Consider the following 24,890-nt stretch of genomic DNA (forward strand, 5'->3'; position numbering starts at 1 on the left):
ATAAAATTCAAAATTTATCATATGGCTGGCTTTAGCAAAGAGCTAGACTCTGTATCAACTGCCCTCTGCCTTTCTTACCCTCCCTCCTCAGCTCATCAAGCTGCAGCCACACTGGTCTCTTCTCACCTCAGAGCCTGTATGACAAGCTTCTAAAGCACTCTTCCCCTCCTTCTTCACAAGTGTTGAACTTCTGCTCATCAACCTGACCTCAGGTTAAAAGGCCTCAGAAAGGCCTCCTCTCACCTTTCTCACAGTATTCCAGTATTTTCATTCTTCTAGAAATCCATTCTTTCCCTTCCAAGCATTTAATGTGATTAATTATAAGATATTCTAACAGAAATACATAAATAAGTATGTATTTTCCCCAGGGACAGTGTTCTTCCTTGAGCCAGCACCTAGTGCCTGGATCAGAGGAAGATGTCAATCAATGCTGACTGAAGAAGCAAGAGCAGAAAAGGGAGTCAAGGATCTAAGCATCAAACTGATATTAATGGAAGCATCTGAACTGAACCAAAGCAGCATTAGGAACAAGTCTTTCGGACGCCTGGATGAGCAGAAAGGCAGGTACGGTCTTTGTTTCCTTAGAAACATAGATAGGAAGTCAAATCTTGCCACTTGAGAATAGACACACCTACTGGTGAACAAGTATCCTAAGGTTGGAAGGGTGGAGGTTGGGCAGAAAGGGGTACGAAAGCCTTGTGTTTCAGGCATTCCAACAGAATGTCAGTGTAACACTGACACAGAATGCCAGTGAAGCTGCAGAAACAAGGAGAAACACAAGGAAATTGCTAATGAACAAGGAGAAGTGCAATAGAGAAAGACAAATCTGACTCCATATTGGATCTATTTCTTTAACCTTTACACTCCATTGTTCTTGCTACAAGTTAACTGTAAAAGGTGCCAACCCTTTTGGCACCAGGGACCAGTTTTGTGGAAGACAATTTTCCCATGGATAGGGGTAGGGATGGTGGTTTGGGGATGATTCAAGCACTCATATGAGAATCTAATGTCGCCACTGATCTGGCAAGAGGCAAAGCTCAGGCAGTAATGCAAGTGAGTGATTCAGAGCAGCTGCAAATACAGATGAAGCCATGCTTGCTTGCTGGCCTCTCACCTCCAGCTGTGTGATCGAGTTTCTCACAGCGGGTTAGGGATACCAGGCTTACAGTGTACATAATAGCCCATCTTCAGGGTCCTTGCCTCCCATGCCTGAACATTAAGCTAAAATATCTTTGTTTATGCTCACAGGAAACATCCCGACCAGGCCCATCTGTGAAGGGCTGCAGGAAAGAAGAAATTAACATATCCCCTGACAAATACGGGGCTTCCCTTGGTGGCTCAGACAGTAAAGAATCTGTCTGCAATGCAGGAGATGCAGGTTCTACCCCTGGGTCAGGAAGATCCCCTGGAGAAGGGAAAGGCAACCCACTCCAGTTTTCTTGTCTGGAAAATCCCATGGACCTAGGAGCTTGTCGGGCCACAGTCCATGGGGTCACAAAGAGTTGGACATCACTGAGTGACTAACACACCCACATGTCTCCCAAATGTGGCCAGAAACAGGAAATACTTGCTATAACTTAACACCTTTTTTACTTAACCTCCACATCTCTCCCTATTCGTTCTAAAAAAGAAACTTAACATCCCAGCCTGGGCAAGATGGTTCTTTGGAACACAACTGCACCATCTTCTCAGCCTGTGAACTTTCTGAATACAGTTACTATTCCTCATTCCAACACCTCAGCTCCCAATTTATTGGAATGTCATATAGGAAGAAGATGAGCTGGGGCTCTGTAACACTGGCAGGACAAAAACCCATCTCCTGTGCTCCTTGCAGACAGACACACACATGCACACACACACACACCAATATACATATACACATTCAGAGAAACAGTGACATGCCACATCACATATGTGTATGACAGGCAGACCCGTACTTGACCAAGAACATTTTGCCCTGATAAAAATTTGAAATGTATCTTTTACTAACTATGGTCAATTGACCTGATTAGAAAATTAATGGATTTCATTCCAAATGCCAGAAAATTAGATGGGCATGTTCCCAAGTACAATAAGAAGCTGGTTAAGTTTATGAAGAAATATAAAATTACCCAGAAACACAAATACACAGAGAAAGAGACCAAGGTCATTGTTAACAGGTTGTGAATTCACTGCCATCTTTTTTCTCAGTTTACCTGCAATTTTACTGGCTCTGGCAGTTTCATTTGGAGCAGGCCCTCCTTGGGCCTCTTACCCCCTTTGTTTTCTTCTTCAGCGGCTCCTTCCAGCTTGGAGTCTTCTACAAAGGGTTCCTTCTCCGCCACCTCGCTCTCCTCCTCGGGGCTGGCGGCTTCCTTGAACACACTAGGCTCAATCAACTGCAAGACGTGTTTCAAGTCCTCGTTGTGGAAGACACCCATGATGAGCAGGGTATAGAACAGCTTGATGAGAGGCACGAAGAGGAACTCAGTGGTGCCCCCAACGGGGTCTCGGGCGTGAAGGCTGCCCTCTTTCACGGCTTCTGTCAGCATCTGTATGGTCTTGGCCTTCAGGATGTCCAGTGGGAACTCCGGGCTATACTGGTAACCCTCGCTGTTAATGCTGACAAAACTCGGGGAGGAAAACTGCATCCGCGGCCTGAGGGAGGTGCTGAGGCCGATGCCCGGGAGCCCGTGCTTTTTCTTCTCATCTGGGAAGAGGGTGATGCTCTTCGTCTCCTCGGTCATGGGGACGATGAACTCGTTGTTCATCATGAGCCTGGCGGTGGCGTAGGAGCTGAGGTGGATGTCAATCAGCAGGTCGTAGTAGCCGGCGCGCAGCAAGCCGGGCATGTACTTGTTCTCGATGGCGTAGAGCAGCTGCGGCTCGTCCACGTGGCTGCACAAGGCGTGGGCCACCCGGTGGTTCCCGAGCGCGCAGACAGCCGAGTAGAGCCGGAGAGTGTGGTAGTGGAATTTCAGCAGTTCCTCCTGCTCTGTCAGTTCCAGTATGTCCACGGATCTGGAGACGGGAGAAGTCAAGCATGGACATTGAAAACGGTTCTCCGTCAGAGGAGAAGACTGCCTATCTCCTAGGTTTTACAAGTTACAGAAACAGACACTTAAATAAGCATGTGTAAGTGTTTATTTAAACATCTACTTGTATTTTCTGCATCCCCTTCCTTTTTATGGCTTTTTTTTCTTTTTGGTTGTTGTTGTTTCATTTTTATTTATTTTTTTAGGCTGCACCATCTGGCATGCAGGATCTTAGCTCTGGGACCAGGGATGGATAGATAACCTGTGACCCCTTCACTGGCCCCCCTCCCCCATGAAGTGGCCCCTTCGCTTCACTGGATCACCGAAGAAGTCCCTACAGTGATTTTTTTAAAATTAGTTTTTTATGGTATGTTTGATGACAGCACAGTTTTTTTTTTAAATCAATTCTAGATATTAAAAAATTTTTCTTCCAGATATAATTTTATGTTGAAAATAGTGCTTGGAGCTTTCTTCATGCCCCATCACCCCAAGATTCTGGGCATCACTTTTATTAATAGATATCTGGGTCTCAAGTTGAGCCTGGGGACTCCCCTCCTCTCAGAATTTAAACACTCTTTGGAATATGCGGAATCTCCTTTTCCAGTTTGGCTAACCAGCTTCAAGAAGCCAGAAAACTGCCTTAGGCTGACTTGTCTCTGACTTTAGAATCAGCTATGAGCCTAATAATAGTCACAAGTCAGTCAATTTCACCAGTCAGTAGGTGAAACAGAGAGATAATTCTTTTGACATAATTGCCTACTTATGCGTCCCTCACAGACCGAAACATATCCCAGTGGCACCCTATTTCCACCAGGTATGTGCTGCTCATCAAATAAACACTATACATTTTCACTTAGGAAAGTTTCTATTGGGAATCTTGAGTTTACATCAGATCATTTTGCTCCTGCCATGCATCATCACCTTTCAGCACAATTACACTTTTAACATATGGCCAGAATATGCCTAAAGTCAAGTCATTCCTTTTAGAAGAGAGTCTATTTTAAAAGCACATAATTTCTTTAGAGGTACTAAGTTTTCAAAACTATTTAAATTACATAGATTGTTCATGGACAACACTATAGCATTAAAGGTAGAAATTTGATACATTCATAATCAAGCAACTACTCATTCATCTCCAAAGGTGCCCTTGGTGAGACTGTACTATAATCTCATCAGGACAGGGGCTGTTATACACTTTGCTTATTAGTATTCACCCAGCACCCAGCCTAGCACACAATAGATAATGAGCAATTATCTGTGATTCTTTATCATTAGGCTTTGTCACTATCTTCAGATGCCCTGTCATCCTGTCCATACTTATCCACTGTACGTGTCCTTTTCAGGTCCTAGGCATTCTGTCAAAAGCCACTATGATGTGATGCTGCTGACTTATTCCAGACCCCACATTCTGACTCATAGAGTAATCACCTACCCGTGTACCACCTAGGCTTCCAGGAAACCAAATATCTGCTGAGCCCAGCTACTAGCACCTCGCTCTTGGAAGTGATTGAGTATGATTAAGTATGTCTTCCCTCAAAGTGTAGTAGAGGATTCCCACATCTTAGCTAGGCTCTTCAGTCTCCCAAGAAGACTGTTACCTCACCCCTCAGCCTAGCTGATGATTAAAATATATAAATCCATTCATTGTAGCAACACAGAGTATCTACACTCTAGGTTCTTACTGAAATCACTTAGAAATGATTTCTCTGGTTCCCTCTCTATTATCTTACAATTCTGTGATACTCTCTTACTCTGATGCCTTAACTCAGATGGTGGCTGTACCTGTCTGAATTTTTACTTGCTGTTTTCTCATCAGCAAAACAAGAATGAGGAACGAAATCACAGACTATTAAATCACAGACTATTAAACCTTTAGCTGTAATAGAATCATTTTCTTTCAGTAAGCAAAGAGTTGAGATATAGACTGAAAATTGGAATGTGCAAAATAATGTCTGCCTTGCCACATGATATTAGCATTTTATAAAGCCCATTTTGTTTCCCCAGCAGCACCCCTGACTCCTGGGCCAGGGTCTAATTTGATAGGTCCCCATTAGACAGTAAGGGATGTTTGGGCCTGACCTGTTCTCCTCTGGGATATGAAGTGACATGAACTGCAGAGGCTCCACGCACTGCACCAGCCAGCCCTGGCGTTCACTTATTCGAGAGACATCTACCTTCAAGAACTGGTTGGGCATTCTGCTCCACAGGACATGTGAGAGAAACTGCACATGGAGACGTGGGGGACACTGTGGTACAGGATTTTTGTGCTCACTCTTGAATAATCCCGCTGAGAGAGGCATCACATTCTAGGAAATGGGAAAGCAGAAAAGAATGAATGGATAACACACTCCTTGGGGTCAAAAAAGTGATGACTAGAGTTCTGTGCAGGAAAGAGATAATGAAAGATACGCTGTGTGTTGAGCAGAGTCAATACAAAAACTAACAAATTGGGTTGAGTTGTTCCTGAAAGGACCAGCAGAGAAAATTTGAGGATTTTTTCTCCCCCATACTAAGGGATACACTGAGAATGCAAGAGCAGCAAGTATAACCATGTATCTGCTCTACATCTTTACAAAGCCAGGTTCTCAGGACACCTGGCAAGGCTTTAGCTGCTTTCATCCAAAGGTCCTGAAAGATGGGTCGCATTCACTTGGCTTTCTTCCTCTCTCCTTGTCTGTCCTTTGCCACCTGCCTCATTCATCCTTAAACTACTTACCACCTCAGTCATCATCAGGTTTGCCAGGTTTGAGTAACCAACAAAATACCAGAGACGGCTCAACAGATAAACATGGCTACTAACTAAGAAAAGAGAATTAACCAGGTATGAACCAACACAGCTTCTTTCTCCACCTTCCTCCACCTCCAATACATACCTTCAGCCATCCCAATTCCTGTACTTTGGTCTCAGGGAAAAGTCTCTACTTTGCCAAAGCTTAATGATTCATTTTTGACCATGATACCACCCTGCCTTCCTCTTCCGGACCAATAAAACAATGGTCTCATCTTTCTGCATTACCTTTGGTCTCTCCCTCTCCTCTAGAACCTTCTCTACTGCATTATTTACACTTCCTCATCCTCAAGCTACTTTCCTGTTCTCTTCTGCTAATGGAGAAGAGAAACGAGGCACTTGTATCAGACACTGAGAACGTATCAGTGAGCAAAACAAACTTCCTACCCTCATACAGCTTCTATTTTTTATTAGAGCTATAAAACAAACAAAATAAGCAATTAAATAGTTTATTAGGAAAAAAGTCATGGAGCGGAAAAAAGAATGAGGATGAGAGAATCATAAAGCAGGACAGCAATAATAAACAGAATTATCAGAATAGGTGTCACTGAGAAGACATTTAAAGAAAAATCCAAAGAAGAACCATGTAGATATGTAGAGAAAGAAACTTCTGTGCAAAGGAATCTGTGAATGCAAAGGACCCAAGGGGGGAATCTGCCTGGCAAGTCTGAGAAAGAGTCAAAGGACAGTGTGGCTGCAGTGAAGTGAAAGAGGAAAGATTAGGAGAAAATGAAGTCGGAGGGCAACAGGATGTCAGGTGGTTTAGAGCTTGTGAACCTTCATGAGACCTCTGAATTTTTGAGCAGTGAAGTGACATGATCTGATTTTCATTTTAAAATAATGACAGTCACTCAGGTTGTTCTATGATAAACAGATGGGTGATGATGAATTAGAGGCTACTGAAGAAATCCAGATGGGAAATGATGCTGATGGAAAAAGTGTGGTGACTGGCGGTCATGGTGGTCAGCAGGTGGAGGATTTGCTGGGGGATAGAACTGGGATGCAGAATGCAAAGGAGGGAAGCCAAAGATGACTCTAAGGTTTGGGGTCTGAGTTATTAACTGACAGGAGGACTTAGGCAGGTCAGGAGGAGGCAGGTAGTGATGGTCAACAGTCTCGTTTTGGACATATCCATCCAGTATGTGATATCTATAGCGAAAAACGGAAAATGTCAAATAAACCAATATTAGAGTCTGGGTTCTGAGAAACTACCATTTTTCTGTCAAATTTTAACTTTCTTTCAATTGTCCAAACTTGCTGCCTTTCCTTCATGTTCGAACTTGAATACTATGAATTGAATAATCTTGAACCAAATAACATAGCTTCTTCCATCATTTTATTGAAATTTTTTGAAAGGTCACTAAAGCCCTCCTACTTAACCAAAGTCACAGATTCCTTTAGTCCATATTATATTGACTTTTCTATGGCAGCTGGAATCTCGTTTTACAAAAGCAGAAACTGAGTTCACACAGTTTAAGGAACATGTCCAAGGTAACCAAGCCAGCATGGTAAAGTTGTCTATTAATTTCACTGTGAGGTGTGCCCAGCATCTCAATGTGTACAACTGCAAATTTCAACTAAATTCCTTTTTCCAAATTTCAACATGCTCCTCTGCTTGTCGTATTAGTATCCATTATCTGGCCCAAATAAAATTATTTAAATTAATCCTTTTGGGATTAACATATACCCAATACTATATGTAAAATAGATAACTAATAATGATGTACTGCATAGCAAGGGAACTGTACCCAATATTTTATGATAACCTATAAAGAAAGAGAATCTCAAAAAGAATATGTACATGTATAACTGAATCACTGTGATACGTTATACACTTGAAACAAAACATTGTAAATCAACTATACTTTAATTTTAAAAAAAGAAACATCTCCCCCTCCACAAAAAAAAAATAAAAACTTCTTCATTTCTCCTTGAGTGCTGAATCCAGTTCATCAACAAACTCTATTAATCCAATTTATTGACAAACTCAATTAATTTCTCCCCTAAAACATCTTCTCATGTATCATTCTCTCTCTATGACTTTCATGAATCTTATCATTCTTCTCCCACATGGATAGAATCAAATTGTGATATCTAATTATTACTGCCTGCTCTCATTTTTATAAGAGCAGATGTTTTCCATATTACTACCAACATGTTTTTCCAAAACAGGTTTGATTTACTCGGTCCCTTCTTTCAAACTTCCAGTGAATCGCCACTGTCTATGAAATACATGTCAACTTCTTAGTGTGGCAGTTAAAGCTGTTTCAACTTGAACTTGGTCTATCTCCCATCCATATTAATCTCTGGCCACATCCCAGAAGCATCCTTTGATACAGTAACACTGAATTCCTTAACCTGCAGCATTTTTCGTGCCTTCAATTTTTTATTCTTTTACCTCTGTATAGAATGTCTTTTCCAAGGAAACATACCTTAAGATCGGCTGTTCAGCTGTTAAAAATCACCCTAAATGTCACCTCCTCTTTCAGCTGCACCTGATCCACACCATCCTACTTAGCTGTTTTCTCAGTTATATTTCCAGAGTACTCAATACCTGTCACTCTTCTAGCACTTACCAGTATGTAGCACATTTCCAGCCTTTCAATCCCATTCACTAACTCACCTGTGAGTTCAATGATTACTAACTTGTATATAATGTGCCATATTTGTTCTGTGTAAGCCTAGTTTTATTGAATAATTTATTTATGATGACCAAAGAAAACCCTTTCTAATTAATGATGTTGCCCTAAGGACCAGAATTTTCAAACATGGCAACATTTTTCTTAGAGAGTGATTTATATGATTAATATTAGTACTAATAAAGAGGTGAATTAATTTAAGGAGAAGTAAATGCTATTTCCTAATGGAAAATAACCCAAATATAATAACAGGAATGGGTCTTTCTTACCTTTATTCTTCCCAACTCAAACTGAAAAACATTGGGACTTGTAGCTTGTGCAAAAACTGCAGGAAATAATTTTGTGCTTGGTTCCACCTTAAATAAGCAAATAAATTTCATAATATTAATAAAGGAAGAAACACAAAGAAAATATACTTTCTTCATAACACTTAGAGGACACTTTTACAGAAAAAGACTTCTCCTTCCTCTCATATGGATATTCTCTTTCAATAATTGTTTGGAATATTTCATTTCAGGACTGTGTGAACATTTTTGGAGAAATATACTGCTTACTCTGAAGGACTGGTGGCACGGTTATTATTCAAAGAGAAGTAAAAATATAGAATCAAGTCAATTGTGTCCTCATGTCTTTCTAATTTCTAATTTGCTTTTTAAAAAAATCTTTTTGGCCATACCACATGGCATGTGGGAACCTCATTTCCCAACCAGAGATCAATCCTGTACCCCTGTGTTGGCAGCATGGAGTCTCAACCACTGGACCACCATGAAGACCCCACAACTTCTAATTTACTTTTTGGTATTGCAAAATGTGTTTTCCTCTCTAACGAGGATAAAGGTTTCTTCTCTGGAGGCACAAGGTCTTCCCTGACCACACACCTGATAATAGGTGCTCAGTTCCTTGCCGTTGGCCGTGAAGGTGAGCAGCCCACTGGCAGCATCCACCACGCAGCCAATCTCCAGGCCATTGTTGTTGCGTCCTTGCCCCGGGCTCAGGCTCTCACCCGCACACACCATGTAGCAATTGCTGCGTTTGATGCTGAATTGCAAAAAGACATATTTATCTTTGTACAAGCAAAAACAGTGTGGAAAGCATGGAAGTCTGGCAGACTAAACCTAAGTTATGCTGTGCAAGCAACAAGCTCATGCTGAAATGGGACAGGTGAAAATGGGCCTGATTCTGTGATTCTGAGCACAATTCCACCGACTTCAGTGGACATTCTGAGTCAGGTCTTCCAGTCTCTCAATTTCACACCTAATGAAGACAGGTCAACTGGTAAGAACCAAGGTTAAGAACTGACCTGCACCTTCCCTCCAAAAACTCAAACCAAACTGGACCTTTTTCTGAGGTTCAAAAAAGTTTAAGTATGCAATAATCATCCAAATTGGTAATTTTCTTTCTCATAGTTTTTATTTTAAACCACTTGTTCTGAGATAAGAAGCATCCATTTCCAGACACTATAGAGTCCTAGGCCAATTCTACATGAGCCGTCAATGACTCAACAGATGTAAACTTTGGCTAAAATTAAGCCCTTGGATAATTCCTGGTGATCTGTTATGAGAGATAGACTTAAGCTGGGATGTGCACCAGATCCATGATGTTAACAATAAACCCCACCTGAGTTTCAAGCTCACCAAAACCTTTATCAGAGATGGTAGCAAACTTAAATTCTTTGAGTTTTACTTTGTTTTCTCTCTCTGCCACTACACAGTGCATGTGTGAATGAGGCTAGAAGAAAGGCCAAATACAGACAAGGAGTAAGAAAAGAGTAAACAGGCTGAGATAAAGTCAGCTTCTGAATAACCAAAAGTTGGCTGTGTTTCTATGCCCTTTTTACATAAGTTTCAACAACCTTCCTTAGCCTGTATTTCCTACACCAAAATCATCAATCAGATAACAAGGGTCCCCAACCGCTGGGATCTAAGGCCTGGTGATCTGAGGTGGATCTGATGCAATAATAATAGAAATAAAATGCACAAGTAAATATTATGTGTTTGAATCATTCCCAAACCATGCCCTACCCCTGGCCCGCGGTAAAATTATCTTCCATGAAACTGGTCCTTAAGTGCCAAAAAGGTCGGGGGAGTGCTGATGTTATCACATCCCTATTCTGAGTTATCTCCTTTCATTGTCCCCATCTATGAAAATCAATATATATCCATCAGAATATGCCTGGAAAAAGGTAGTTTGGGCCCCCCTACTGATGTACAGTACTCTTCATTGGAGGATTTTTTGCTAAGTCCACTGTCTCCAGTGCTAAGTTCACTGCAGTTCAAGTGTTACCATCTGAAGGCAGGAGAGGGAGCTTCCGGTCACCAAAAATTATGACACAGGTAGAAAAGAGAAGTAATATTCTAGGGGAAGAGAGGCTCTTCCTATGAGAGCCATCACAGCAGATCAGAGAGGATGCATGGGCACAAAAGGCAGACGCAACCGGCCAGGTCTTCTCTTGTCTTATTCTGCAAGGAAGATAGCCTTCTTCACTTTTTTGACGGTTTGGTTTGAGTTTCGTTTGTTTTACAAATGAGAAAGGATGGCACAGAAAGTGTAACTGACTTACCCAAAGCCACACAGCAAGTCAATGGCAAAGCTGAGGAAAGAATCCACTGTTCCTCAGTTGGAGTTCAAATGCGTCCATCTGGTCTAATCCGCTAGCCCACACTGTCTTCACGTTTTTCTCCCCAACACCTAACCAGTTCCCAAGATACAGACCAGACTACAGGCTAAATGCCTCACATTCACCTGTCTCTTAATTCCTGGAATGAAGGCTAAGTAACGGCAACCCAAGTCATTAGTCACGTGCAATGCCGCCTGCAGGAACATATGATTAGTGCCCCCAAAAGACGCAATGCTCTTACTTTACATGATTTTGCACTTGTAATATACTCAGATTCCTTACTGGCTTGTTTGAATAACAAAAAGGATACTGACATTAACGGTTTGGTTATGTTGTTCCTATAAATAGAATATTATTTTAGGTATAAAATTCCAAGCAAAAACGATGCCTAGGTTTATCAACATTTTTATTAGATATCATTTATGTAACAAAAAATGGAGGAAAAACCAACCTTTCGTGCACCTTTCCTTTTTCATCTCCCAGAGTCACGGTCACTGTACGAACTCTGTCCAAGTCAAAGCCTGTATCATACTGATGGAAATCGGATGTGATCCAGCCCACCCAGACATTGGCAGGTTCTTGTCCAGGAAAGATTCTCACTGAGTAATAGTACTGTCGAGATAGCAACACCAAGTATTGGCAAAGCAAAAAGAAACAAAACTTTGACTTTCAATGCCTTTAACTTGCCTAAGAAGATATGTCTTTATTTAAAATCATTTGACCTATTTACAGCCACATCCATGCAACTAAAGATTATCATACTAAGTGAAATAAATCAGAAAAAGAAAAATACTTTATGATGTCACTTATATGTGGAATCTAAAATATGACACAAATGAGCCTACCCATGAAACAAAAACAGAAACTCAGACACAGAGAACAGACTGGGGCTTACCATGGGGGAGGGGTCGGGAGAGGGATGGGCTGGGAGGTTGAGGTTAAGAGACAGAAGCTTTTATACACAGAATGCATTAAAAAAAAAAGGTTCTACGGTATAGCACAGGAAATTATATTATCTTACAATAACCTATAATGGAAAGGAATCTGAAAAATACAATATATATATATATGTATAAGTGGATCACTTTGCTGTACATCTGAAATTAATACAACATTATAAATCAACTATACTTCAACAAAAAATAAAATAATAGTATATTCAATTAGGCTATAACAACAGCAACAAAACTCAAAACTTAAAGCAGTAAAAGGAAAAATAACTTGGTAAAAAGAAAAAGCAGTAAAAAGAAAAAAAACAATATAGGCACAAAGGACTGATGTGGCAAAATAAGAAAAGTCTTGAAACAGAGATCCGAAATTATTTCAGAAATAATGGGAAAAAGAGAAAAGACTATCTTGAGCAAAGATGATCTGGACCTTTTTATTAAAAATACTTTCAAGTATGAATGTATGCTGATATATATGTATGTGTATATACATATATGTATGTATGTGTGTGTATCTATGTATTTATATATAGATATATCTATATCTATCTATAGATAATGTTTACATAATAAAATCATCAGTCCATTAGGCAGGTAAGCTTTGAATTCTTCAAGCTTATTCAAGAACATTAATCTATTCTAGAGTTTTCATACCTGTTTTAGACTTGTTTCATATTGTTTTATACCCTAAATATGCTTTGCCTTAGCTATCACTAACATAAGATGCTTAAAATCACCCCTTAAAATCACTTTGAAATAGTTCAGATCTAATATGTGAAAGTCAAGTTCAAACACGGGGAACTTTACAAGGGACACAGCTACATATTTTTTTTCCATTTGGAGTTTTATGAGGAGTGTTTTAAAATTTTTAAATGGCAGACAGCACAACTTGACGTCTAACAAAGTATGATAAGTGGTCTTATAGATACATCACTGAGATGAAGGAAACTACACAAGGTGCTTGGAAAACTTAGGTGGCAAATTAAAATGTTGCCAAGAAAGAGGATAGCAAAACCAGGACTGAGGGTGCCCTTAGGTGCTATTTTTCCTCAAGCAGCTTGCATAATACAGGGCATCTAGTCCCATCATTCAGGCAAATAGAAAGGGAAAAGGTGGAAACGGTGGAAGATTGCATTTTCTTGGGCTCCAAAATCACTGCATACGGGGACTGCAGCCATGAAATTAAAAGATGCTTGCTCCTTGGAAGGAAAGCTTTGACCAACTTAGACAGCATATTAAAAAGCAGAGACATCACTTGGCTAAAAGAGTTCCATATAGTCAAGGTTATGGTTTTTCCAGTAGTCATGTACAGATGTGAGAGCCGGGCCATAAGTTCAATTATGACTGAACTTTGGCGGAGCATCAGAGAGCTGATGCCTTCGATTGCGATGTGGGAGAAGACTCTGAGAGTCCCTTGGACTGCAAGGAGATCAAACCAGTCAATCCTAAAGGAAATCAGCTCTGAATATTCATTGGAAGGACTGGTGGTGAAGCTGAAGCTCTAATACTTTGGCCACCTGATGTGAAGAGCCACCTCAGTGGATAAGACCATGATGCTGGGAGAGATTGAAGGTAAAAGGAGAAGAGGGTGGATGAGATGGTTAGAAAGTATCCCCAACACAATGGAGATGAGTCTGAGCAAACTCAGGGAGATAGTGAAGGACGGGGAAACCTGGTGTGCTGCAGTCCATGGGGTCACAAAGAGTCGGACAGAACTTAGTGACTAAACAACAACAATCACCCCAGAAAATACATGTCTTTCAGCTTTTTGGTCCCTAAAATATAAGTGAATAATTATTCTAAAAATACACTTGCAAAATAGTGGGCTACCCTGGTGGCTCAGATGGTAAAGAATCAGCCTACGATGCAGGAGACCAGAGTTTGATCTGAATCAAAGTTAACCGTTTGAAATGCAAAGCATGATCACTGGAAACAGAAACAAATGACGAAAGTGGGAACCTCATACCGTGGACGTTTGCATCAAGTAATCATAGTCATCCCTCTCATCTGCAAGGACATCTTCAGTGAGTCTTGCAGAATGGCTGGTGCTATAATCTGGCTTTGTTCTTCGAAGCAAAAACCTGAAATATATTAGAGGATTAGGAATAAGCAACTTTAAAATGTGCTGCCTATCTCAAACATAAACACATAATTAACTTAGTAGACTGGTTGTCAAACAGTGTGATTAACCACCAAGAGGGCATCAGACAATATCTGGAGATATTTGGGGTTATAACAACTGGTGGAGTATGCCACTGGCATCTAGTGGTGGAGGCCAGGATACTGCTAACCGCCCATCAATGCACAAGGCAGACTCTTACCAAAAAAAATTATATGATCCAGAGCACTGGCAATAGTGCTGAGGTAGAGAAATTTGCATTTATTGTTAAGAAAGGATGCTAAAACCATTTGCCTTCTTCTCCATTAAAAAATACTATTTAAAATAAAATACTAAAAATGCTATTTAGAATATAAAGATACAATACTTCAACCAATGCTGTAAGTGGAAACATCTTAAAAATTAACTCTTGGGAGAAAGTACTTACAAATCATAAATCTGAAGATAGATTAGTATCTAGAATATATAAAGAACTCCTACAAATCAGTAACAAAAAAGCAAATCACCCAATCAAAGAAAAAGAAAAAATGACTGAGAAGTTGAATAGACATTTCTCTAAACGTGATATACAAATGACCAATAAGCATATAAAAAGGTGTTCCACATCACTAATCATCAGGGACATGGAAATGAAATCCACAATGAGATATCACTGCACACCGTTTAGGATGGCTACTAGCAAAAAAACCAGAAAGTACCAATGGTTGACAAGGATATGGAGAAACTGAGACCCTTGTGCAGTGGTGATGGAATTGTATAATGGTACGACTACTATGGAGTACAATAATTATTTTTCCTCAAGAATTTAAATACAGAACCACTAGGCATCCCACTTTTGAGTACATATCCAAAGGAACTGAAAGTAGGGTCATGAAAAGCTATTTGCAAATCCATGTTCATAACAGCAAAAATCACAAGAGCCAAGAGATGGAATCACTCTAAATGGCCATCAGTGGATGAATGCATAAACAAAATGTGGTGCATATACACACGCTGGAATATCATTCAGCCTTAAAAAGGAAGTGAATTCCGACAAATGCTGCAACACATATGACCCTTGAGGACAATATGCTACATAAGTCAGTCAGATACTGTAAGACTTCATTTACATGAGGCATCTAAAGCAGCCAAATTCATAGAAACAAAAAGTGGAGATGAGCAGGGGTTGGTATAGGTTGGAAAGGGAACGCTGTTACATGGGTGTAGAGTTTCAGTTTTGCAAACTAAAAATGCTCCAGAGACCTGTTTCACAACAATGCGAATACACTTAGCACTACTGAACTATACACTTAAAAATGGTTACAATGGCAAATTTTAGTTTTGCCACAATAAAAAAAAATCATAGGAAAAGTAACTCTTGAGATAGATTGTTAGTGCTAACAAATCAGAGGGCAAACAGGCTGCTTTATTCTTCTGTGGAATCCTTGGTCCATAAAGAAGGAAGAAGAGTTAGAACAAATTGATTTTGGATATCCCTTACCCTCTACCGCCCTCTCCTGTGACCCCACATAATAACTACATATTTTAAATCATTTAAAAAATTAAAATTACAAAAACTTTAAAAATCATTTTGCATATATCAATGACCTCTGTTTCAGACGAGAGGGTTTTTCCTGAGCATAATCTTTGTGGTTATTAAACTCTGGTTTTGTAGCTTCTTTGTCTTTGTCTCCTCGATCTGGCACCAGATGGCCGTGAGCTGTCTTCATGAGAACCTCAAAGTCTGAATCCACATCATAATCCTCCAGATCATTCTTGGGCCCAAAGAGGCCGGTGCCAGGGATCCCTCCAGCTGCAGTCTTGGAGAAGACCTCTGCACACTCGATGGGCATGCTCAGACGATAAAACATGATATCCGTGCTGCTGTTCTGAGAGCCAAAGGACTTCTGAGTGACTTTTAAACATGGGGAACTGTCTATGGTGCCATCTATTCTGGTCACCTAGCAAATGAAGAAGCAATCATTCAAATGCTCAGCACTGTTGACTTCTGATTCCAAAACCTCTTTAAAGGTGCATCACACTTTTAAAACCCCAGACATGGCCCACTTGTGGCTTAATTTTATAAATGAGATCATTAAACATAGGGATGGCTGTGTAAGGATATGCTCACAGTTCTGCTTCTAACTCAGAAGACAATCTGGGAAATTCACGTTACAACAGTATATACTCAGATTGAGCTTGCCACTGCCAATATATATATATATATATTAAAAAAAGAATTACATACAGTTGACCCTGAACAATGAAGGTTTGAACTGCTTGGATCTACTAAGATGTGGATATTTTCAAGGGGAAACACTACCATGGGTATTACATAATCCATGGTTGGTTGAATTCGTAGAAGCAGAGGGACAACTATAAATTATATGCAAATTAACCACAAAGTTGTTCCAGGCTCAACCATAGTTAATCAGTCTAATCAGCCTCTCACACAGTACCTAAAACCAGAGGGTAATTCTATCCTTAGATTCCCCTATAATGGAACACATTAGAACCATCATTTTAAGGAAGTGACAGTAATTGTCTAAGTAGGAACTTCCCCTCCTGGTTTTGGCCAATGGTCCAAGTTTTAAAGAAAAAGCAAACCTCAATATGTTCATGGTTTGATGGAACTTGAAGAAATTGAGGAAGCCTCTTGCTCAGCCACATGGTAATATCCCTATTTGTGTTAACGGCAAATGGCTCATAGCCCTCTTGTAAGCCACAGATGGTGAAATATTTCAAGGTGCTGACATCCTTTCCAAAGTTCAGCCTGCCCACTTGAGCCACTCCCAGGCTACACACAGGTATGAATCCTAGGAAGAAAAAATACATATCAAAAATTTTAGGATCATTCATATAAAATCCTTTCAGTATGGAATTACCAAAAGTATCGCTCCAGAACTCTTACCCCAAGGCAAAAACAACAGTGGAGTAAAGAAACCACGGACACTAAGTCGTTTTTTTTCTTTCAATTGGAGGTTAATTACTTTATAATATTGTGGTGGTTTTTGCCATACATTTCACATGAATCAGCCACGGGTGTACATGTGTTACCTATCCTGACTCTCCTCCCACCTCCCTCCCCATCCCCTCCCTCAGGGTCATCCCGGTGAACCAGTCCTGAGCACCCTGTCTCATGCATCAAACCTGGACTGGCGATCTATTTCACATATGATAAAATATATGTTTCAATGCTATTCTCTCAAATCATCCCATCCTCACCTTCTCCCACAGAGTCCAAAAGTCTGTTCTTTACATCTGTGTCTCTTTTGCTGTCTCGCACATAGGGTCTTAAATGTGATGATCAGAAGACCAGTATCTGCCCTTGGCATTGTAATTCAGTAAATGTGGGATCTAGGTAAGTGCCTTCTTTCACTTTAAACTTCTGTAAAATGAGATACCGGCTAAGCATCCCCCAAGTCCTCCAGGGATCGTAGTGAGCAAAGACCCCACCCCACAGTCTCCTAGTTCCGAGGTGCAGGTGACTCTTTTGCACAGGGAATGTGAGAAAGAAGAGCCAAATTGTGCTGCTACAGAGTCTGAAATGTGTAAACACAAAACACAACTAATAGATTTCTTTGCATGTAATGCAAAGGAAAAAAAAAGGTTGGAGACAGCATTTTTAAAGGTTTTCATTCACCGATAGCTGCTTTTGATCTTTGAAGAGAATTTTGTCTGTTTTCCTTCCTAGAGTTTCCTAGATCTAAGCATTGAAAATATACATATAAATAAAAATTTTGAAGCAGTTGCTAAAATCCTGCTGAAACTTGTTCATCTGTCCCTTTCCCTTCAATATCACTGTCAGTATAGCTTAAGAAGGGTAATGCACAATTAACATAAATAAGATATGAAATCAAAAAGTAAGTTAAAAGTTAACAAGAAACTAAATCAAAAGCAACAGCAATGAGAAATGAAGAAACAAACATTTTAATGTGTGGCAGGGTTAATCTTTTGACTATTAAAGAAAGAAAGGAAACCACATTAATTATGTTAATTTTTAAAATTCTTTAGAATTAACTGCCTGGTAAGGGGATGAGATGATGTATTTCAGCAGATGCAGCATTTATGTACTTTTAAAAACCTCATATATGCAGATGACACCACCCTTATGTCAGAAAGCGAAGAACTAAAGAGCCCCTTCATGAAAGTGAAAGAGGAGAGTGAAGAAGTTGGCTTAAAGATCAACATCCAGAAAACGAAGATCATGGCATCCGGTCCCATCAGTTCGTGGCAAATAGATGGGGAAACAGTGGCTGACTTTATTTTGGGGGGCTCCAAAATCACTGCAGATGGTGACTGCAGCCATGAAATTGAAAGATTTTTTACTCCTTGGAAGGAAAGTTATGACCAACCTAGACAGCATATTAAAAAGCAGAGACATTACTTTGCCAACAAAGGTCCATCTAGTCAAGGCTATATGTATGTAAACAAGGCCATAGTTTTTCCAGTAGTCATGTATGGATGTGAGAGTTGGACATAAAGAAAGCTAAGCACTGAAGAATTGATGCTTTTGAACTGTGGTGTTGGAGAAGACTCTTGAGAGTCCCTTGGAGAGCAAGGAGATTCAAACAGTCCATCCTAAAGGAGATCAGTCCTGGGTATTCATTGGAAGGACTGATGTTGAAGCTGAAACTCCAATACTTTGGCCACCTGATGTGAAGACCTGACTCATTGGAAAAGACCCTAATGCTGGGGAAGATTGAGGGCAGGAGAAGAAGGGGACGACAGAGAATGAGATGGTTGGATGGCATCACCGACTCAATGGACATAGGTTTGGAGAGTTGGTGATGCACAGGGAGGCCTGGCGTACTGCAGTCCATGGGGTCGCAAAGATTTAGACACGACTCAGAGACTAAACTGAACTGAATTTCTTTCTGCTATACTTTACATGAAATTTCAAATAGCCAGCACAATAAACAAGGTCAGTATTGAGATGTAGACTATAAATGAGACACTCTAACTTGTAGATCAAAGCAGCAGAGGATCCTATGAACAAAATACCAAATTCCTACCATTAAGATGTCCACTCCTTTCCTTGTTGAAATTAGTGGCAGTGAAAGCATTGTATTGGGCTTCCCAGGTTGCTTAGTAGTAAAGAATCTTCCTGCCAATGCAGGAGATGCAAGTTTGATCCCTGGGTCAGAAAGATCCCCTGGAGGAGGAAATGGCAACCCACTCCAGTATTCTTGTCTGGAGAATCCCATGGACAGAGGAGCCTGGCAGGCTACAGTCCAAAGGGTCACAAAGAGTTGGACATGACTGAGCAAGCACAAAAGCAATGTATAACTCTCCAAACAGCACAAGATGATAGAAATAACATCTGATAATTCATAAGGATTTCACCCAGTGTGTATCATCAGTATGTACTTAAATAAATGGTTGTATCACAGTGCTACCAACCAGGAAGCATGAACACATCCAGCTGGGTTCAAGGAAGTGTGAATGATGAGTTTCTAGTTAAAACTAAAAAAGACACAGCTGTGTCTGTAGCTGTGCCAGTTCTTGATGATGTAGTCAAGGAAATAAGTGTCCCCAGAGGAGTCAAAAAAAAAAAAAAAAGAATTGAATAAATACAATAGATCTGAGAGAGGTTAAACTACATGGGCACAAACTGGCAAACCTAACTAGGGGATATCAAGATAGAAATATCTCCTCTGATGCTTAACATTTCTTTCTTTCTAATCACTTTATGTGTAGATGGAGTTACTGCCCTAAAAGTGAAGTTATTGAATACCTAAAAATATCTGTATAGATATTGGGTATTTATTAATATCTGAACTTTTCTGTATGTCTGATATGTATGTAAACATTTGTATGCCTGATGTTTTCATCTAAAAAATCAAGTACTTACTGCTGTGTCCAAAGATTTATGTCCTAGACTGTTCACTATATTTAGAATCCTAGAATAGTTTGGACAATAAGTATGTTTTATTCTTTTCCTTAAGATGGTATACTACTTAACTTTTGAAAATCTGTTTTACAAAGGTTCATCAATATTTAGGAAATAGTCATAGTAAATATTACTTCAATAAAGAAAGAGGTAACACATGGCTTACTTTTAAAGATGCAAAAACACAATAAGGTTTTTTTAATCAAAAAAGTTTCAGAATTTTGGAAGTTTTAATACTTTTTTCTCTTTATGTCTTTCAATTACACAATTTTTAAATGAATACATATTTTATTATGAAAAGAAGTGATAGTGTATGTAAAAATATTCATTTAAGAAAATGGGATACAGAAATGTGGCAGAATGATGGGGATATAAGGTGGTTCAAATACATGTTCTTCAAGTTATTGAAGTTCAAATTCTCAATGCTAGTGAGTTTGCACTGAGCTCAGTACCAGAAATCCTGCTAACAAAATTATACTAGTACAAGAGTGATCAAGAGTGATTTAGTAATATGCATTACTAACTGTACCCAATATTCTGTAATAACCTATATGGGAGAAGAATCTGAAAAAGAGTGAATATATGTATAACTGAATCATTTTGTTGTATACCTGAAACTATCACAATGTGTAAATCAACTATACTCCAGTAACTTTTTTAAAAAAAACACTTTCAACTATTCATTTCTTTATCCAAGTTTTTTGAGCAGCTACTGTGTGCCAGAAACCAGAAACGTTAAGTGACTAACACAGACCCAGCTAAAAGGTTCTCAAAGTCTAATATGATGGGGAGACAAGTGAAGAAGTGAAGCCAAGATAGCCTGCTGACCCACTGAAAAAGAGGGAGTGGCAAGAGACAGGAAGAGTAGAGAGGTGGAGTCAGGAAGGTTTTGCAGAAGACCTACCATCTAGCAGAGGGCAGACAGGCAGTACTAGGAAATGACTAAAAGCAGAGTTTGGAATCCAACAGACCTGGATTCAAGTTGCAGCTCGACTGCTTCTTGGCAAGTCACTTAAATTCTTCAAGCTCTAATCTTTGCTTCTGTAATATCTATGCAATACGGTTATGGTTTCAAAAACAAGATCCTGTATGTATAGTACTTGACATGTATGTTCATTAAACTAATTTTAAATGGAAAAAAAAAAAAGTAAAAGAAACTAAATAGCCATAATAAGAGAATGGCTAATTATGACACACACACAAGATTAAATAGGTACAGTCACTAAAAATCATGTTTAGGACTCACAAAAATAAAAGTGTAGGGGGAAATAAAACTAACCTGGCAAAATGGGTTATTTCGGGTGAAGCACATACAGGTGTTCACTCACTGTTTTTGCACTTCTCGAAAAGGCTGACATTTCTTAAAATACAAAATTAGTAAAAATATCAAAAGTTATGCTTAAAATGTTTTATGCCTTAGGACAATATTTATCAAATTAAGGTGGCAAAAGAAAATCATTTTTACACCTCCAACTTTTAAATTGGAGAAAACACATTAAAAATCAAATTTTTCTCTGGGTAGTAGAAACATAATTTTTAACCATTTTTATTATAATCCTTTATGTTTTACAAATGTTGAAAAATGTATTAATCTTATGAAAGATAAATGAAAATAATTTTTCATCAGCTTATAGCAGTAGGTTTTTTTTTTTTGTTTTTTTCTCTTTTTGCTTTAGTATTTTGGTCTCCTTTAGGGGAATATATTTGTGAAAGTACATCCACAAGTAGAAATTATTCTACTTCTTTCTCTTTTTAATTTAAATGAAGTAGAACCTAATAAAAATTAAATTGTATTCTGACCTCTGAAGATGCAGTTTCAGTAGCAACTATGAAGATCCCCTGGAGAAGGAAATGACAATCACCCCAGTATTCATGCCCGGGAAATCCCACAGACGAAGAAGCCTGGCGGCTACAGTCCATGGGGTCGCAAAGAGTCAGACACGACTTAGCCACTACACAGCACAGCATTCCTGTTGTGGCTATTTCTAAAAACTACGTTTTTAAAATGAGCATCTTACAGCAGGAAGGACTAGATGACGATCGTATCAGAGCAAACAGAGAGTGGAGAAAAACTCCAGGTACTTTTCAATTGCCAGGCCTTGGTCACTTCCATTTGGCCAGTGTCCTGCAAACAAATGCTTACCACACAGGGCTCCCTAACAGCAGCTAATTCCGAGTGTTTATCTAACGCTTCATCTCAGTGACCATTAACAATCATTCATTGAGACAAGAATCATTATTATCTTTCCCAGTGACTGAATTCCAATCTCAGTTTAAATCACAGCTAAGTGGTCAGAAAAGAACCCCAGGTGTGCCAGATCTGAGTCCACACTTTAAGTCAGGCCTATAAATTCCCAAAGAGTAGAGATTTTAGGTTTCACAGATCATACAGTCTCTGCCAAAATTACTCAAGCCTGAGTCGCAATGCAACTGCAAATAGCCTGTGAACAAAGGGGCATGGGTGTGTTTAAATAAAACTTTACTCACAAAAACTAGAGGCAGGTGGACGTGGCCCTCAGGCCTCAGTCTGCCAACTCCTGCTCTGAGTTTTCAACATTCAAACACTGTATCCAGTCCCTCCATTTGGCAGATATGTAATGTATACTGACCACATGCCAACCACTGTTCTGTGCACTGGAGATATAGTTGTGAACAGGACAAAAAGGAGCCCCTGCCTTAAATAAAGAGTTATCAATATACATAACGCCAGGAAGTCATAAAAGTTATCAAGACTAATGTTTTACCATAAATTACAGAAGTTGATAAATGACCTCACTCTTAATAATTGTCCACAGTAAAACATGATGGTTGAAGTTCATTTCTTTAATAATTGAGGTGAGCTGAACTCAAAAATATTCCAACCCAATGAAACTGATTTCCACAAATTCACACACACACCTCCCTCAGAACAGGTGAAATATCAGTCCTACCTTCCTCTCCTCTGTGCCCTCCCTCTTCTATTCCAGCTCCCTTAACTGACATCCTGCAAATAACAAAGTCGGATGTATCTAAAGGAAGTTTTCTTCCTGGCAGTGGGTCTTAAATTAGTACACACCAGTCCAGTTGGTTACTTTGGCCTGCGCCAGATTCGCCCTAACTATTGGTAAATCTGTTAAAACAGTAGCTACAACTTATGGCTAAATTGCTTCCTCCAACGAAAGACAGATGGCTTCAGCAAATTTTAACTTTCTCCCTCGAAGAGCCACCTCACTCCTGAGCAGAGGGGTATGTTGGGAGCGTGCAAGTCCAGCAAAGAAATTGGCAGTCACAAGGGTGTGGGGGTGGGCTGTGGGTGTAAAATCTGTGGTGGGAGCCAGAATAAAAAAGAATATAAAGTAGCTCAAGCCTACCAGCTTTTCCTAAGAATACACAATTTCGGATTTTGGAATTTCTGAAATTCAGGTAGAAATCCACATTTATAACCTAAACTAAACAGACAAAAGCAGATAAAAATGGCTAATATTATACTAATGTCTAAATCTGAATTATTTGATCAGAAGGAAGGGCAACATTGACTAATGGTCTACTATGTGCCCGATTATATAAGGCACCTTTCCATCTATTATTAAATATTAACCCCATTTTTCAAGGTGAGGAAACAACTAAGATGTTAAATTATTCTGTCTAAGGTCCTATAGTTAGTTAAATGGAATGCTAAAATTTGAATCAAGAATGCTGATAGGGAATGTAAAACAAAAATTATTTGTCTTAGATTTCTGAGATCTTTAGAACTTTGAAAGAGGTATGAAAAGACCATTTCCAATTAGCGTTTCTTTTTTTTTTAAGGAAACGAAAACAGAGGGCTATACGGCCGAGACCATATAGCAAGTATTATTTTTCAGAACTGGATCCAGAAGCCAGGACTTCAGACATGATATTTGTTGCTTCTATTCCATTTTGGCTTTGAAAATGAATTAAGAAATCATGCTACGTGAGGTCTTAGGGAATTTCCTGTGATGCAAATGAATCTTTATTTTTATTTTTTTTTAATTTTTATTTTTACTTTATTTTACAATACTATATTGGTTTTGCCATACATTGAAATGAATCCGCCACGGGTGTACATGAGTTCCCAAACATGAACTCCCCTCCCACCTCCCACCCCATATCATCTCTCTGGATCATCCCCATGCACCAGCCCCGAGCATTCTGTATCCTGCATTGAACATAGACTGGCGATTCGTTTCTTACACAACAGTATACATGTTTCAATGCCAGCAAATGCATCTTTAGTGCAGGACATTGTAACACCAATGCTGGCACAACAGGGGCATTCCCATACCTTCTTCCTGGCTCTTGATTCAGCAGGATTTTTATTTTTGACCTTGAAAGCCATCACAGGGCTTCCCTGGTGGCTCAGTGGTAACAAACCCACCTGCCAATGCAGGAGACACCGGTTTGATCCCTGATCTGGGGAGATCCCACATGGCGCAGAAATACTTAGTCTGTGTGCTGCAACTAATGAGCCTGCGCTCTAGAGTCTGGGAGTCACAACAACGGAGCCCTCATGCCCTAACTACTGAAGCCCGTGCACCCTAGCCTCTGCTCTGCTGCAGAAGAAGCCACCGCAATGAGAAGCCCACACACTGCAACTAGAGAGTAGCCCCTGCTTGCTGCAACTGGAGAAAGCTGCACAGAAACAAAGACCCAGCAGAGCCAAAAATAAATAAATAGTAAAATTATATACAAAAAAGTTCAGGGTTTTTTGATACCATCTTATAGAAAAAATGGAATGAACTTAAAAAAATAAATAAAACCCTCCCATTCTCTCCATCAGTTCAAATCCAGAAAAAAAGAATGTTTAATATACACAAGGTCTGACATCATTTATCCTGACTCCTTGACCTTTTCTGTATAATTTAAACCCTAAATCTTGCTGTTTGGTTCTACTGTA

General features: G+C 39.5%; 1 protein-coding gene across 1 annotated transcript in view; it reads right to left on the bottom strand.

Moving 5' to 3' along the window:
- RYR2 (ryanodine receptor 2) overlaps nucleotides 1–24,890 on the bottom strand; it is a 578,200-nt gene that overhangs the window by 245,199 nt on the left and 308,111 nt on the right. Inside the window, exons 30-37 of the mRNA XM_068983081.1 lie at nucleotides 16,711–16,919; nucleotides 15,712–16,064; nucleotides 13,972–14,086; nucleotides 11,510–11,670; nucleotides 9,320–9,479; nucleotides 8,711–8,797; nucleotides 5,094–5,320; nucleotides 2,196–3,000 (exon numbers count right to left, since the gene is read on the bottom strand). Coding sequence (XP_068839182.1) covers nucleotides 2,196–3,000; nucleotides 5,094–5,320; nucleotides 8,711–8,797; nucleotides 9,320–9,479; nucleotides 11,510–11,670; nucleotides 13,972–14,086; nucleotides 15,712–16,064; nucleotides 16,711–16,919 — 2,117 coding nt within the window. The remainder of the gene's footprint in view (nucleotides 1–2,195; nucleotides 3,001–5,093; nucleotides 5,321–8,710; nucleotides 8,798–9,319; nucleotides 9,480–11,509; nucleotides 11,671–13,971; nucleotides 14,087–15,711; nucleotides 16,065–16,710; nucleotides 16,920–24,890) is intronic.

This window comes from Capricornis sumatraensis, chromosome 10 (genome assembly GCF_032405125.1).
Source record: "Capricornis sumatraensis isolate serow.1 chromosome 10, serow.2, whole genome shotgun sequence".
NCBI lineage: Eukaryota > Metazoa > Chordata > Mammalia > Artiodactyla > Bovidae > Capricornis > Capricornis sumatraensis.